The sequence below is a fragment of the Chlorocebus sabaeus genome, chromosome 10 (genome assembly GCF_047675955.1).
Source record: "Chlorocebus sabaeus isolate Y175 chromosome 10, mChlSab1.0.hap1, whole genome shotgun sequence".
Taxonomy (NCBI): Eukaryota; Metazoa; Chordata; class Mammalia; order Primates; family Cercopithecidae; genus Chlorocebus; species Chlorocebus sabaeus.
This window is the reverse complement of record NC_132913.1, coordinates 46,512,229-46,527,072: the sequence shown is the minus strand read 5'-3', so window position 1 is coordinate 46,527,072 and position 14,844 is coordinate 46,512,229. Positions and strand designations below refer to the sequence as shown.

The 14,844-nt window shown below is 37.5% G+C and overlaps 1 protein-coding gene across 27 annotated transcripts in view; it reads left to right on the top strand.

The window, feature by feature from the left end:
• Positions 1 to 14,844, top strand: part of BAZ2B (bromodomain adjacent to zinc finger domain 2B) — a 409,685-nt gene that overhangs the window by 370,694 nt on the left and 24,147 nt on the right. For all 27 annotated transcript variants that reach the window (XM_073019726.1, XM_073019727.1, XM_073019730.1 and 24 more), the window contains 4 exons: positions 1,610 to 2,259; positions 2,681 to 2,954; positions 3,128 to 3,283; positions 4,450 to 4,610. In XM_073019726.1, coding sequence (XP_072875827.1) covers positions 1,610 to 2,259; positions 2,681 to 2,954; positions 3,128 to 3,283; positions 4,450 to 4,610 — 1,241 coding nt within the window. The remainder of the gene's footprint in view (positions 1 to 1,609; positions 2,260 to 2,680; positions 2,955 to 3,127; positions 3,284 to 4,449; positions 4,611 to 14,844) is intronic.

Here is a 14,844-nt window from a genome sequence, read left to right as displayed (position 1 = left end):
TTGTCAAGGACAAGAGTGGTGCAGAGGTGGTGGAAGTTTTCAGGAACCAGATTATAGAATTTGTAGGCCTCAGTTAGGAGTTTGGATTTTTCTCTAAGCTGCAGAAAAGTGAATAGTAGTATTCCATTTATGTAATAATGCAAAACGATAGTCATAGATAATGTGTATACGATTTTTGGGAAGATATTATATAGATGTAATTAACCATGGCTACCCCTGAAGTGTAGAAATAGAGACTGAAGGAATAGGTAGAAAGGCCTTTACTTTATACCCTTAATGATTGAATATTTTAACTTGAGAGCATATTACTTTTCAAATTGAATAAAGTAGTGGATTTATGTTTTTAAAATAGTTCTTATAAATTATTTTTAAAACAATGAGCAAAAATATGAACCAGAAATTTACAAGAGAGAAATACCAATAAACCTATGAAAAGATATTCAGCCTTATTAACGACCAGAAATAATGCAATCTAGATTTTCACCTCAAATATTGCCAAAGACAAAAAATATTGACAGCCTCCAGTTTCAGTGAGGGTGGAGGCACGCGGATGCTCTCAGGTACTTTAATATGAGTATATATTGATCCAGACTTTCTAGAGGACAGTTTGACAATATATTTCCAAAACTCTGAAAAGTACACATCTTAGTTTTTTTCTAGGAATTTATTTTAAGGAAGTAAATCAGGAGAACAAGTCTAAAAATATAGATAAAAGGTCATTATTTACAGCATTGTTTAGAATCGTAAATAATTGGGACCTATTATATATCAGTAGAAGATTATTTAATTTATGATATAGTTCTTTCTGTAGCCATTAAAATTTATGATGAAGTTATGTGTTTATCGACACGTCAAGGTGTTTGCAGGGTATTATTTAATAAAATCCTCTAGCAGCTTAGAATATTATGTATGTAGTAGAATTTCTTTCCTTAATTATGTGGACTTAAGTGTGTATGTATCACATAGAGAACTCCTAGAAGTTTAATACAAAAATATTAAGGGTAATTTTTGCTGTGTAGTAGGGCTTGTAATATTTTTTGTACTTTTAATATTTTTGGATTTTAATTTTTTATAACAAATATATGTTAATGCCAGCCAGGCGCAGTGGCTCACGCCTGTAATCCCCACACTTTGGGAGGCAGAGGCGGGTGGATTACCTGACCTCAGGGATTGGAGACCAGCCTGGCTAACATGGTGAAACCCTGTTTCTACTAAAAATACAAAATATTAGCCAGGCATGGTGGTGCACCCTTGTAATCTCATTTACTCAGGAGGCTGAGGCAGGAGAATTGCTTGAACCCAGGAGGCAGAGGTTGCAGTGAGCTGAATTCGCACCATTGCACTCCAGCCTGGCAGAAGAGTGAGACTCCATCCATCTCAAAATAAAATTTAAAAAAAAATATATATATATATACACACACACACATATATATGTTAATTTTCCAGTGAGTGAAAGCTATAATCCATAAAAAAGGAAAATATAGGGAGTAAATAGGTAATATAGAAAAGTTTAAGTATTTATGCATGTAATTTGATAAAGAGTAATGAAATTTACAGTATTGGTTTGATCCGGAGTAACTGATCTTCATAATGCTTTTTGATTTTGTAGGACTAGAAGAAATTGCAAAAGAAAGAGAAAAACTAAAAAAGGCAGAAAGTGTCCAGATCAAAGAAGAAATGTTTGAGACTTCTGGGGACAGTTTAAATTGTTCAAATACGGATCACTGTGAACAAAAGGAAGATCTTAAAGAAAAAGATAACACAAATCTATTCCTTCAGAAACCTGGCTCTTTTTCCAAATTAAGCAAGCTTTTAGAAGTAGCTAAGATGCCTCCTGAGTCAGAGGTTATAACCCCCAAACCAAATGCTGGTGCAAATGGGTGCACATTGTCTTATCAGAACAGTGGAAAACATTCACTGGGCAGTGTTCAGTCAACAGCAACGCAAGGCAATGTGGAAAAGGCAGACTCGAATAATCTGTTTAATACTGGTTCAAGTGGTCCAGGGAAGTTCTACAGTCCTCTCCCCAGTGACCAGTTACTAAAAACGCTGACTGAAAAGAATAGGCAATGGTTTAGTCTTTTGCCACGAACGCCTTGTGATGACACTTCACTTACTCATGCTGATATGTCAACTGCTTCTTTGGTGACTCCTCAGTCTCAGCCACCATCTAAGTCACCTTCACCTGCCCCAGCTCCTCTTGGATCTTCTACTCAGAATCCTGTTGGCTTAAATCCATTTGCTTTATCACCTCTTCAGGTTAGTACTGCTAACTGTAACTCATTTTTATATTGCTTTATGTAATCTTTGACCCCATGGAGATTTTCACTCTAGGGGATTACTCAAATAGTTAAAATATTCCTGCTACCGTTTGAAAACTGAAGCAAGTCAGAATTTCTGTCACCAAGGTTCATTAGAACTACTGATCTCTAGCCTTGGTCTAAGTCTTCTTTAATTACTTTTTAACTTATTACTATAACAGTATATCCGAAAGGAAAATTACTTTGGGGAACAAATAAGAACATGGAATTTAACATTTTTGTTGCTAATGTATTTTGTTTTCCTCTAATTCTAATAAATGAAAGAATATTTTTCAGAATTTGAAAAATAATTTCATATTCCAAACATTTTTCCTAACTTCTTAATCTACTTTTCATTAATAAATGTTTTCTTTTTGCAGGTGAAAGGTGGAGTATCTATGATGGGACTTCAGTTTTGTGGGTGGCCCAGTGGTGTGCTTACTTCTAATATTCCATTTGCATCATCTGTACCTGGTCTAGGATCGGGGTTAGGGTTATCAGAAGGAAATGGTAATTCGCTCTTGACTTCCACTGTTGCTTCGAGTAAAAGTGAGTCTCCAGTACCACAGAATGAAAAGGCCACTTCAGCTCAACCTGCAGCTGTTGAAGTAGCAAAACCAGTAGATTTTCCTAGTCCAAAACCTATTCCAGAAGGTAGGTACATTGAGATGGTTTATAGCAACTTACTCAATTTCAGTATTATGGATTCCTATATTGTAACTGAATATTTGACGGTTCTATATGTAGTTAATAAATCTTTTTATTTCCATGGTATCATTTCCTATTCAAAATATTTGTAAAAGATCTACTTATTTATCTTGACTTAGAAATGCAGTTTGGTTGGTGGAGAATTATTGACCCAGAGGACCTAAAAGCTTTGCTCAAAGTGCTACATCTCAGAGGAATAAGAGAAAAGGCATTACAAAAACAAATTCAGAAACATTTGGATTATATTACTCAAGCCTGCATCAAGAATAAGGATGGTATGTACCTAAAATAGATTTCAGCTTTCTTTCTTGCTTAGTTATTAGAATTAATTATTTTATTCTCAAGCATATTTTAGTACAGTCTACTGGTCCTTCATATTCATGAGTTCCACATCTGTGGATTCAACCAATCACAGATCAAACACTGTCAAAGAAAAGAAAGATGGGTGCATCTGTACTAAACAGACTTTTTTGTCTTATTCTTCCCTGAATAATGTAGTATAACAACTATTTCCATAGCATCTACATTGTCTTAGGTACTGTAAGTAACCTAGAAATAACTTAAAGCATATGGGAGGATGTACATAGATTACATGCAAATAGTACACCTTTTTTTTTTTTTTTTTTTTTTTTTTTGAGACGGAGTCTTACTCTGTCGCCCAGGCTGGAGTGCAGTGGCCGGATCTCAGCTCGCTGCAAGCTCCACCTCCCGAGTTTATGCCATTCTCCTGCCTCAGCCTCCCGAGCAGCTGGGACCTTTTTTTTTTGGTGACAGAGTCTTGTTGTGTCACCTAGGCTGGAGAACGGTGGTGCAGTCATAGCTGACTGCATTCTCAAAGTCCTAGGCTCAAGCAATCCTCCTGCCTCAGCCTTCTAAGTAGCTGGGACTACAGGCACATGCCCCTGCACCCAGCTAGTTTTTTTTATTTTTTGTAGAGACAGGGTCTCACTATGTTGCCCAGGCTGGTCTCGAACTCCTGGCCTCAAGTGATCCTCTCACCTCAACTTCTCAAAGTGCTAAGATTATGGGCATGAGCCACCACTCCTGGCCAACACCATTTTATATAAGGGATGTGAACATCAAAAAGTTTTGGTATTCTTGGGGGCGGCGGGGGCGGGTCCTAGAACCAATTCCCCACAGATAGCAAGAGAGAAATGATATCTTAATGCACTACTATTTTTTTCTGTTTTACTCAACAAACTATATTTTTTAAATTGGTGTTACTGTCTTGTAATTTTTTACACCTGCAGACATACTGTTTTGTGTTTCTTAGCATGTTTCTACTTTTAAGAGTAAGCTGCGTGTACATACACAAGTGCATTTGTGTATGTTAAGTTAGATGTACATGGCTCCCCTAGAATTTTATTCACTTTCTGGAAGAAATCTCTGAGGAGAAAAACTTAATAAGTGGATTTTTAAATTAATTTCTTTTTAAATGTAGTTGCTATTATTGAACTGAATGAAAATGAAGAAAACCAAGTAACTCGAGATATCGTGGAGAACTGGTCAGTAGAAGAACAAGCAATGGAAATGGATTTGAGTGTCCTTCAACAGGTAGAAGATCTAGAAAGGAGAGTTGCATCAGCAAGTTTGCAAGTGAAGGTAAAATCGACTTGGAATAAAATCTGTTTTTAGGATAATGGAAGGTAACTAATGCTTATTACGTGCCTAATATATGCTAGCTAATGTGCTAAATGTTCTTACTTTATCTCGTTTAATTCTGAAAACAATCCTGGATTATTTTGCCCCGTCTGGTAAGGAATCAGGCTCAGAGTAAGTAATGTGCCAATGGTCATATAGTAAGTGCCTAAATGTGCATTTAAACCAAGTCTGACTCCAAAGCCCATGTTCTTTTTAGTAATCTTGCTACCTCCTTAATGGTATTCAGAAGTATTATTTCTGATGTGCAGTTCTTTACTACCAGCAGAATTCCAGTTTCACTGAGATGAATGTGATGATCTAGTACAACATTATCAATAGGAGTTATCAGATTCCTATTGTAGTGTTTCATATAAGGCTATGAACTTCCTTATATACAAGCCATGTTATGTGTCAGACTTTTATACTATATAGTTTAATTTGGAGACCAATATAGATATATCCAAATATATGTTATAGAGCATTATGATATACTGTCTCATGCACACATACCCTACATATATATGTAAAGTTTTTATATACTGATTTATTCATTTCTTCATGTATCTGCTGGGCATTATCATGTCACAGGTAATGATCAGAACTGGTTTCCAGTGAACAAACAGAAGGAAAGCTTTACCCTTGTGCAAGAATTTTTGGTTTTGTGAAGAGGCGTATAAAGATCTCCTTAAAAGCATGAAAGGTTTAGAACCTGCTAAGGTTCTGTTTTGGTTTTTGGTTTTGTTTTGTTTTGTTTTGTTTTTCTTTTTTTGAGATGGAGTCTCACTCTGTCACCCAGGCTGGAGTGCAGTGGCACAGTCTCGGCTCACTGCAACCTCCACCTCCAGGTTCAAGTGATTCTCCTGCCTCAGGCTTCCAAAGTACATGCCATGACGCCCCGCTCATTTTTGTATTTTTAGTAGATATGGGGTTTTGCTACGTTGGCCAGGCTGGTCTCAAACTCCTGACCTCAAGTGATCCACCCGCTTTGGCCTCCCAAAATGCTGGGATTACAGGCATGAACCACTGCACCTGGCTAGAACCTGCTAAGGTTCTAAAGGTTTAGAAAACTTAATCTCCATGTAATTTTATTTGAAATGCCTTGCTTTATTCAGAATGAGAAATTTATGGCATAATGCTATCCTATTTAATAATTGAGATTTTGCTTCATAATCAGTTTAACATAGGCATTTGGACACTTTTAAGGATCTCAAAAAATGTAGTTTTCCAGAGCTAATAAAATATCCCTTTCTTGTGACAAACATAGTTACCAACCTTGGGAAGCAAAAATTTATTATCGAAACTATTGTGCTAGTAAACTATGTGTCTCCTCCTCCTGGTTCTATAATAACAGTATAAAAGTGCCTCGTGTATTGTCATCTTTCTGGCATCTTCAACAAATGAACCCTTGCACACTATTTTATTTTCTGGAGAAATGAAAATTATTCCATTTAGTGCTGGAATTTTTTAGCGTGTTTTTGGATCACTTATGTTACACATTTCACTGAAAATAACAAACCTGATTTAAATTATCATGGTGGCACAGAATCATCAGTATGAAGATCAATTATTAGACAATAATTCCCTCACGAAATGAGAAGAGGTTTGGCACCTAACCTAATGATCTTAGTGTACTTTGCTTTTAAAACTGCTACATCTACTTTCTATAACCTGTGGTTGCCTTTTTAGATTGTCAGTTGATACTACTTGCTGATTTAAATTTGATTGGTTCCACAGAACTATTTTCCTCCAGCTTTTTCCCAACTCATTTGTCAATTCTAATTGACTGTTGGTTGGGAAACTGTATCATCAGGCTTTTTAAAAATATGTGTAAAGTCAGAGTGTGGGCCTGAAACATTTTCCTGGTGACATACTCAGATTTTGGTCCTTTGACCTTATCACATTGCTGGCTGCTTAAATGTTCTTGGCTGTGTTATCAGTAGCTAAGTAGAATTTGCTTCATAAATCGTTTTAAATTCATAAATAATAATGTACAGTATCATGGAGTACATGGTGATGTTTTAGTACATATAATGTATACTGATCAGATCAGAGTAATTAGCATATTCATTATCTGAAACATTTTCCATTTTTTTCTGTTAAGAATAATCTCCTTTAGCTACTTGAAACAATATATATTATTAACTGTAGTCATCCTACAGTGGTATAGAGCACTAGAACTTATTTCTCCTACCTACCAGTAATTTTGTTTTTTGTTTTTTGTTTTTGACACCGAGTTTCGCTCTTTTTGCCCAGGCTAGAGTGCAGTGGCGCGATCTCGGCCCAGGCTAGAGTGCAGTGGTGCTATCTCGGCTCGGGCTGGGGTGCAGTGGCACGATCCCAGCCCAGGCTAGAGTGCAGTGGTGCTATCTCGGCTCGGGCTGGAGTGCAGTGGTGCGATCTCGGTTCAGGCACCGCAACCTCCACCTCCCGGATTCAAGCGATTCTCCTGCCTCAGCCTTCCTGAGTAGCTGGGATTACAGGCATGCGCCACCATGCCCGGCTAATTTTTGTATTTTTAGTATAGACGAGGTTTCTCCGTGTTGGTCAGGCTGGTCTGGAACTCCTGACCACAGATGATCCGCCCGCCTCGGCCTCCCAAAGTGCTGGGATTACAGGCGTGAGCCACCATGCCCAGCCAGTAGTTTTGTATTCTTTAACAAACCTCTCTTTATCCCTCCCTGCCCCCACTTTCTCCAGCCTATAGTATCCTCTGCTCTATTTTTTGCTTCTATGAGATCAATTTTTTTTTAAGCTTCCACATGAATGAGAACATGTAATGTTTAACTTTGTGTGCCTGGCTTATTTCACTTAATGTCCTCCAGTTCCATCTATGTTGCCTCTAATGCAGGATATTTCATTCTTTTTTGGTTGTATAGCATTCTATTGTGTATTTTTGCCACATTTTCTTTATCCATTTATCTGTTGTTGAACACCTGGATTCATTCTGTATTTTGGCTATTGTGAATAGTGCCACAGTAAACATGGGGATGCAGATGTCTCTTCAATACAACAATTTTCTTTTCCTTTGGATAAATTCCCAGTAGTAGGATTGCTGGATCATATGATAGCTCTATTTGTAGTTTCTTGAGGAACCTACATACTGTCCTTCATGATGGCTATACTAGTTTACATTCCCACCAACAGTATGTAAGTGTTCCCTTTTCTATGCATTCTTACCAGCATCTCATTTTTTTTCTTTTTTTTTTTTGGTGGTGGGGGCGGAGTCTTGTTCTGTCGCCCAGGCTCTGGAGTGCAGTGGCGCGATCTCGGCTCACTGCAAGCTCTGCCTCCCAGGTTCATGCCATTCTCCTGCCTCAGCCTCCCTGGTAGCTGGGACTACAGGTGCCCACAACCATGCCCAACTAATTTTTTGTATTTTTAGTAGAGATGGGATTTCATCGTGTTAGCCAGGATGGTGTCGATCTCCTGACCTCGTGATCCGCGTGCCTCAGCCTCCCAAAGTGCTAGGATTACAGGTGTGAGCCACCACGCATGACCTTTTTTTTTTTTTTTTTTTTTCTTTTTTTATAATAGCCATTCTAACTGGGGTGAGATAATATCTCATTGTGGCTTTGATTTGCATTTCCCTGATAAGTAGTGATGTTGAGCATTTTTTCGTATATTTGTTGGCCATGTATATGTCTTCTTTTGAGAAATGTCTGTTCAGATTATTTGCCCATTTTTAATTGGATTTTATTTTTTTTTAATTTTTTTTATTTCTTTTGCTGTTGAGATGTTTGAGTTGCTTGTATATCCTGGATATTAATCTCCTTTCAGATGTATTATTTATAAATATTTTATCCCATTCTGTGGCTTTTCTTTGCACTCTGTTGACTTTTTCCTTTGCTGTACAGAAGTTTTTTCATTTTCTATAATCGCATTTGTTTATTTTTGCTTCTGTTACCTGTGCTTTTGAAGTTTTATATATAAAATATTTTCCCAGACCAATGTCCTGTTTCTTCTAGTAGTTTTATCATTTGGGGTCTTACATTAAGTCTTTGATCTATTTTGAGTTGATTTTTGTGTAGAGTAAGAGGTGGGGGTCTAGTTTCATTCCTCTGCATATGGATATCCAGTTTTCCTGGCACCATTTATTGAAGAGACTATTCTTTTTACAATGAGCATTCTTGGCACCTTTGTTAAAAAGCAGTTGGTTGTAGAGGTATGGATGAATTTCTGGGTTTTCTATTCTATCCCTTTGGTCTATGTGTCAGTTTTTATGCCTGTACATTGCTCTTCTGGTTACTACAGCTTTGTAGTTTATTTTGAAGTCTTGGTAGTCTGATACCTCCAGCTTTGTTCTTGTTGCTCAGGATCGCTTTAGCTATTCAGAGTCTTTTGTAATTCCACACAAAATTTAATATTTTTTCTTTATTTCTGTGAAGAATGTCATTAGTGTTTTGAGAGGGATTGTGTTGAATGTGTAGATTGCATTGGATAGTGTTGTCATTTTAACAATATTTATTCTTCCGATCCATAAGCATGGTTGTATCCTCTCATCCTCTTCAGTTTTTTTCATCAGCGTTTTATAGTTTTCCTAGTAGAAGTCTTTCACTTCTTTGGTTAAATTTACTCCTAGAGTTGGGTTTTTGTTTTTGTTTGTGTTTGTTTGGTAGCTGTTGTAAATGGGATTGCCTTCTTGATTTCTTTTTCAGTGAATTCATTGTTCATGTATCAAAATGCTGCTGAGGCCGGACATAGTGGCTCATGCCTGTAATCCCAGAACTTTGGGAGGCGGAGCTGAGAGGATCACTTGAGCTCAGGAGTTTGAGACCAGGCTGGACAACATGGCAAAACCCCATCTCCACAAACAATACAAACATTAGCTGGGCATAGTGGCACGTGCCTGTAGTCCCAGCTACTTGGGAGGCTGAGGCGGGAGAATGGCTTGAGCCCAAGAGGCGAAGTTGCCTTGGCTATTTGTGCTCTCTTTTGGTTCTATATGAACTTTTAAATAGTTTTTTCTAGTTCTGTGAAGAATTTCATTGGCAGTTTTATAGGAATAGCATTGAATCTGTAAATTGCTTTGGTCAGTATGGCCATTTTAATGATATTTATTATGCCTATCTATGAGCATGGGATATTTTTCCATCTGTGTCATCTCTGATTTCTTTGAGCAGTGTGATGTAATTCTCATTGTAGAGATCTTTCACCTCCCTGGTTTGCTACATTCCTAGGTGTTTTATTGTTAGCAAAAGTAACTTTTTGTTTTGTTGATCTTTTGTATTTTTGTCTCAATTTGGTTTATTTCTGCTCTGATCTTGTTTCTTTCCTTCTACTAATTTGGGGTTTGATTTGTTCTTGCATATCTAGTTCCTTGAAGGGCATTGCTAGATTGTTTACTTGAAATCTTTCTACTTTATTAATGTAGGCATTTATTGCTATAAACTTGCCTCTTAATACTGCCTTTGCTGTGTCCCATACATTTTGGAATGTTGTGTTTCTATTTTCATTTATTTCAAGGAATTTTAAAATTACATTCTTAATTTCTTTTTTTACCCAGTGGTTGTTCAGGACCCTGTTGTTTATGTTACATGTATTTGCATAGTTTTAAATGTTCCTTTTGTTATTGATTTATAGTTTATTTCCATGTAGTCAGAGAAGATACTTCATATGATTTCAAATTTTTAAAATTTTTTGAGATTTGAGTGCTAACATATGTTCAGTCCTGGCATATGTCCCATGTACTGATGAAAATAATGTGCATCTGCATCTGTTAGATGAAATGTTCAATAAGTGTCCATTTGATCTATGGTGCAAAGTGATTTTCTGTCTAGAAAATCTATCCAGTGCTGAAAGTGGTATGTTGAAACCCCCAGCCATTATCATATTAGGATCTACCTCTACATTTGGATCGAATAATATTTTGCTTTATGCATCTGAGTGCTCTGGTATTGAGAGCATATATATTTACAATTATTATATTCTCTTGTTGAATTAATCCCTTTACTATATAATTTTCCTTCTTTGTCTCTTTTTTTTTTTTTTTTTTTTTTTTTTTTTTTTAATTTATTTATTATTATTAAACTTCAAGTTGTAGGGTACATGTGCACAATGTGCAGGTTTGCTACATATGTATACTTGTGCCATGTTGGTGTGCTGCACCCATCAACTCGTCATTTACATCAGGTATAACTCCCAAAGCAATCCCTCCCCCCTCCCCCCTCCCCATGATAGGCCCCGGTGTGTGATGTTCCCCTTCCCGAGTCCAAGTGATCTTATTGTTCAGTTCCCACCTACGAGTGAGAACATGCGGTGTTTGGTTTTCTGTTCTTGTGATAGTTTGCTAAGAATGATGGTTTCCAGCTGCATCCATGTCCCTACAAAGGACACAAACTCATCCTTTTTTATGGCTGCATAGTATTCCATGGTGTATATGTGCCACATTTTCTTAATCCAATCTGTCACTGATGGACATTTGGGTTGATTCCAAGTCTTTGCTATTGTGAATAGTGCTGCAATAAACATACGTGTGCATGTGTCCTTATAGCAGCATAATTTATAATCCTTTGGGTATATACCCAGTAATGGGATGGCTGGGTCATATGGTACATCTAGGTCTAGATCCTTGAGGAATCGCCATACTGTTTTCCATAATGGTTGAACTAGTTTACACTCCCACCAACAGTGTAAAAGTGTTCCTATTTCTCCACATCCTCTCCAGCACCTGTTGTTTCCTGACTTTTGAATGATCGCCATTCTAACTGGTGTGAGATGGTATCTCATTGTGGTTTTGATTTGCATTTCTCTGATGGCCAGTGATGATGAGCATTTTTTCATGTGTCTGTTGGCTGTATGAATGTCTTCTTTTGAGAAATGTCTGTTCATATCCTTTGCCCACTTTTGGATGGGGTTGTTTGTTTTTTTCTTGTAAATTTGTTTGAGTTCTTTGTAGGTTCTGGATATTAGCCCTTTGTCAGATGAGTAGATTGCAAAAATTTTCTCCCATTCTGTAGGTTGCCTGCTCACTCTGATGGTAGTTTCTTTTGCTGTGCAGAAGCTCTTTAGTTTGATGAGATCCCATTTGTCAATTTTGGCTTTTGTTGCCGTTGCTTTTGGTGTTTTAGACATGAAGTCTTTGCCCATGCCTATGTCCTGAATGTTACTACCTAGGTTTTCCTCTAGGATTTTTATGGTATTAGGTCTAACATTTAAGTCTCTAATCCATCTTGAATTAATTTTCGTATAAGGAGTAAGGAAAGGATCCAGTTTCAGCTTTCTACTTATGGCTAGCCAGTTTTCCCAGCACCATTTATTAAATAGGGAATCCTTTCCCCATTTCTTGTTTCTCTCAGGTTTGTCAAAGATCAGATGGCTGTAGATATGTGGTATTATTTCTGAGGACTCTGTTCTGTTCCATTGGTCTATATCTCTGTTTTGGTACCAGTACCATGCTGTTTTGGTTATTGTAGCCTTGTAGTATAGTTTGAAGTCAGGTAGCGTGATGCCTCCAGCTTTGTTCTTTTGACTTAGGATTGTCTTGGAGATGCGGGCTCTTTTTTGGTTCCATATGAACTTTAAAGCAGTTTTTTCCAATTCTGTGAAGAAGCTCATTGGTAGCTTGATGGGGATGGCATTGAATCTATAAATTACCTTGGGCAGTATGGCCATTTTCACGATATTGATTCTTCCTATCCATGAGCATGGTATGTTCTTCCATTTGTTTGTGTCCTCTTTGATTTCACTGAGCAGTGGTTTGTAGTTCTCCTTGAAGAGGTCCTTTACATCCCTTGTAAGTTGGATTCCTAGGTATTTTATTCTCTTTGAAGTAATTGTGAATGGAAGTTCATTCCTGATTTGGCTCTCTGTTTGACTGTCACTGGTGTATAAGAATGCTTGTGATTTTTGCACATTAATTTTGTATCCTGAGACTTTGCTGAAGTTGCTGATCAGCTTAAGGAGATTTTGGGCTGAGACAATGGGGTTTTCTAAATATAAAATCATGTCGTCTGCAAACAGGGACAATTTGACTTCTTCTTTTCCTAACTGAATCCCCTTGATTTCTTTCTCTTGCCTGATTGCCCTAGCCAGAACTTCCAACACTATGTTGAATAGGAGTGGTGAGAGAGGGCATCCCTGTCTTGTGCCAGTTTTCAAAGGGAATTTTTCCAGTTTTTGCCCATTCAGTATGATATTGGCTGTGGGTTTGTCATAAATAGCTCTTATTATTTTGAGGTACGTTCCATCAATACCGAATTTCTTGAGCGTTTTTAGCATGAAGGGCTGTTGAATTTTGTCAAAAGCCTTTTCTGCATCTATTGAGATAATGATGTGGTTCTTGTCTTTGGTTCTGTTTATATGCTGGATTATGTTTATTGATTTGCGAATGTTGAACCAGCCTTGCATCCCAGGGATGAAGCCCACTTGATCATGGTGGATAAGCTTTTTGATGTGCTGTTGAATCCGGTTTGCCAGTATTTTATTGAGGATTTTTGCATCGATGTTCATCAGGGATATTGGTCTAAAATTCTCTTTTTTTGTTGTGTCTCTGCCAGGCTTTGGTATCAGGATGATGTTGGCCTCATAAAATGAGTTAGGGAGGATTCCCTCTTTTTCTATTGATTGGAATAGTTTCAGAAGGAATGGTACCAGCTCCTCCTTGTACCTCTGGTAGAATTCAGCTGTGAATCCATCTGGTCCTGGACTTTTTTTGGTTGGTAGGCTATTAATTATTGCCTCAATTTCAGAGCCTACTATTGGTCTATTCAGGGATTCAACTTCTTCCTGGTTTAGTCTTGGAAGAGTGTAAGTGTCCAGGAAATTATCCATTTCTTCTAGATTTTCCAGTTTATTTGCGTAGAGGTGTTTATAGTATTCTCTGATGGTAGTTTGTATTTCTGTGGGGTCGGTGGTGATATCCCCTTTATCATTTTTAATTGCGTCGATTTGATTCTTCTCTCTTTTCTTCTTTATTAGTCTTGCTAGTGGTCTGTCAATTTTGTTGATCTTTTCAAAAAACCAACTCCTGGATTCATTGATTTTTTGGAGGGTTTTTTGTGTCTCTATCTCCTTCAGTTCTGCTCTGATCTTAGTTATTTCTTGCCTTCTGCTAGCTTTCGAATGTGTTTGCTCTTGCTTCTCTAGTTCTTTTAATTGCGATGTTAGAGTGTCAATTTTAGATCTTTCCTGCTTTCTCTTGTGGGCATTTAGTGCTATAAATTTCCCTCTACACACTGCTTTAAATGTGTCCCAGAGATTCTGGTATGTTGTATCTTTGTTCTCATTGGTTTCAAAGAACCTCTTTATTTCTGCCTTCATTTCGTTATGTACCCAGTAGTCATTCAGGAGCAGGTTGTTCAGTTTCCATGTAGTTGAGCGGTTTTGATTGAGTTTCTTAGTCCTGAGTTCTAATTTGATTGCACTGTGGTCTGAGAGACAGTTTGTTATAATTTCTGTTCTTGTACATTTGCTGAGGAGTGCTTTACTTCCAATTACGTGGTCAATTTTGGAGTAAGTACGATGTGGTGCTGAGAAGAATGTATATTCTGTTGATTTGGGGTGGAGAGTTCTATAGATGTCTATTAGGTCTGCTTGCTGCAGAGATGAGTTCAATTCCTGGATATCCTTGTTAACTTTCTGTCTCGTTGATCTGTCTAATGTTGACAGTGGAGTGTTGAAGTCTCCCATTATTATTGTATGGGAGTCTAAGTCTCTTTGTAAGTCTCTAAGGACTTGCTTTATGAATCTGGGTGCTCCTGTATTGGGTGCATATATATTTAGGATAGTTAGCTCTTCCTGTTGAATTGATCCCTTTACCATTATGTAATGGCCTTCTTTGTCTCTTTTGATCTTTGATGGTTTAAAGTCTGTTTTATCAGAGACTAGTATTGCAACCCCCGCTTTTTTTTGTTCTCCATTTGCTTGGTAAATCTTCCTCCATCCCTTTATTTTGAGCCTATGTATGTCTCTGCGTGTGAGATGGGTCTCCTGAATACAGCAGACTGATGGATCTTGACTCTTTATCCAGTTTGCCAGTCTGTGTCTTTTAATTGGAGCATTTAGTCCATTTACATTTAAGGTTAAGATTGTTATGTGTGAACTTGATCCTGCCATTATGATATTAACTGGTTATTTTGCTCGTTAGTTGATGCAGTTTCTTCCTAGCCTTGATGGTCTTTACATTTTGGCATGTTTTTGCAATGGCTGGTACCGGTTGTTCCTTTCCATGTTTAGTGCTTCCTTCAGGGTCTCTTGT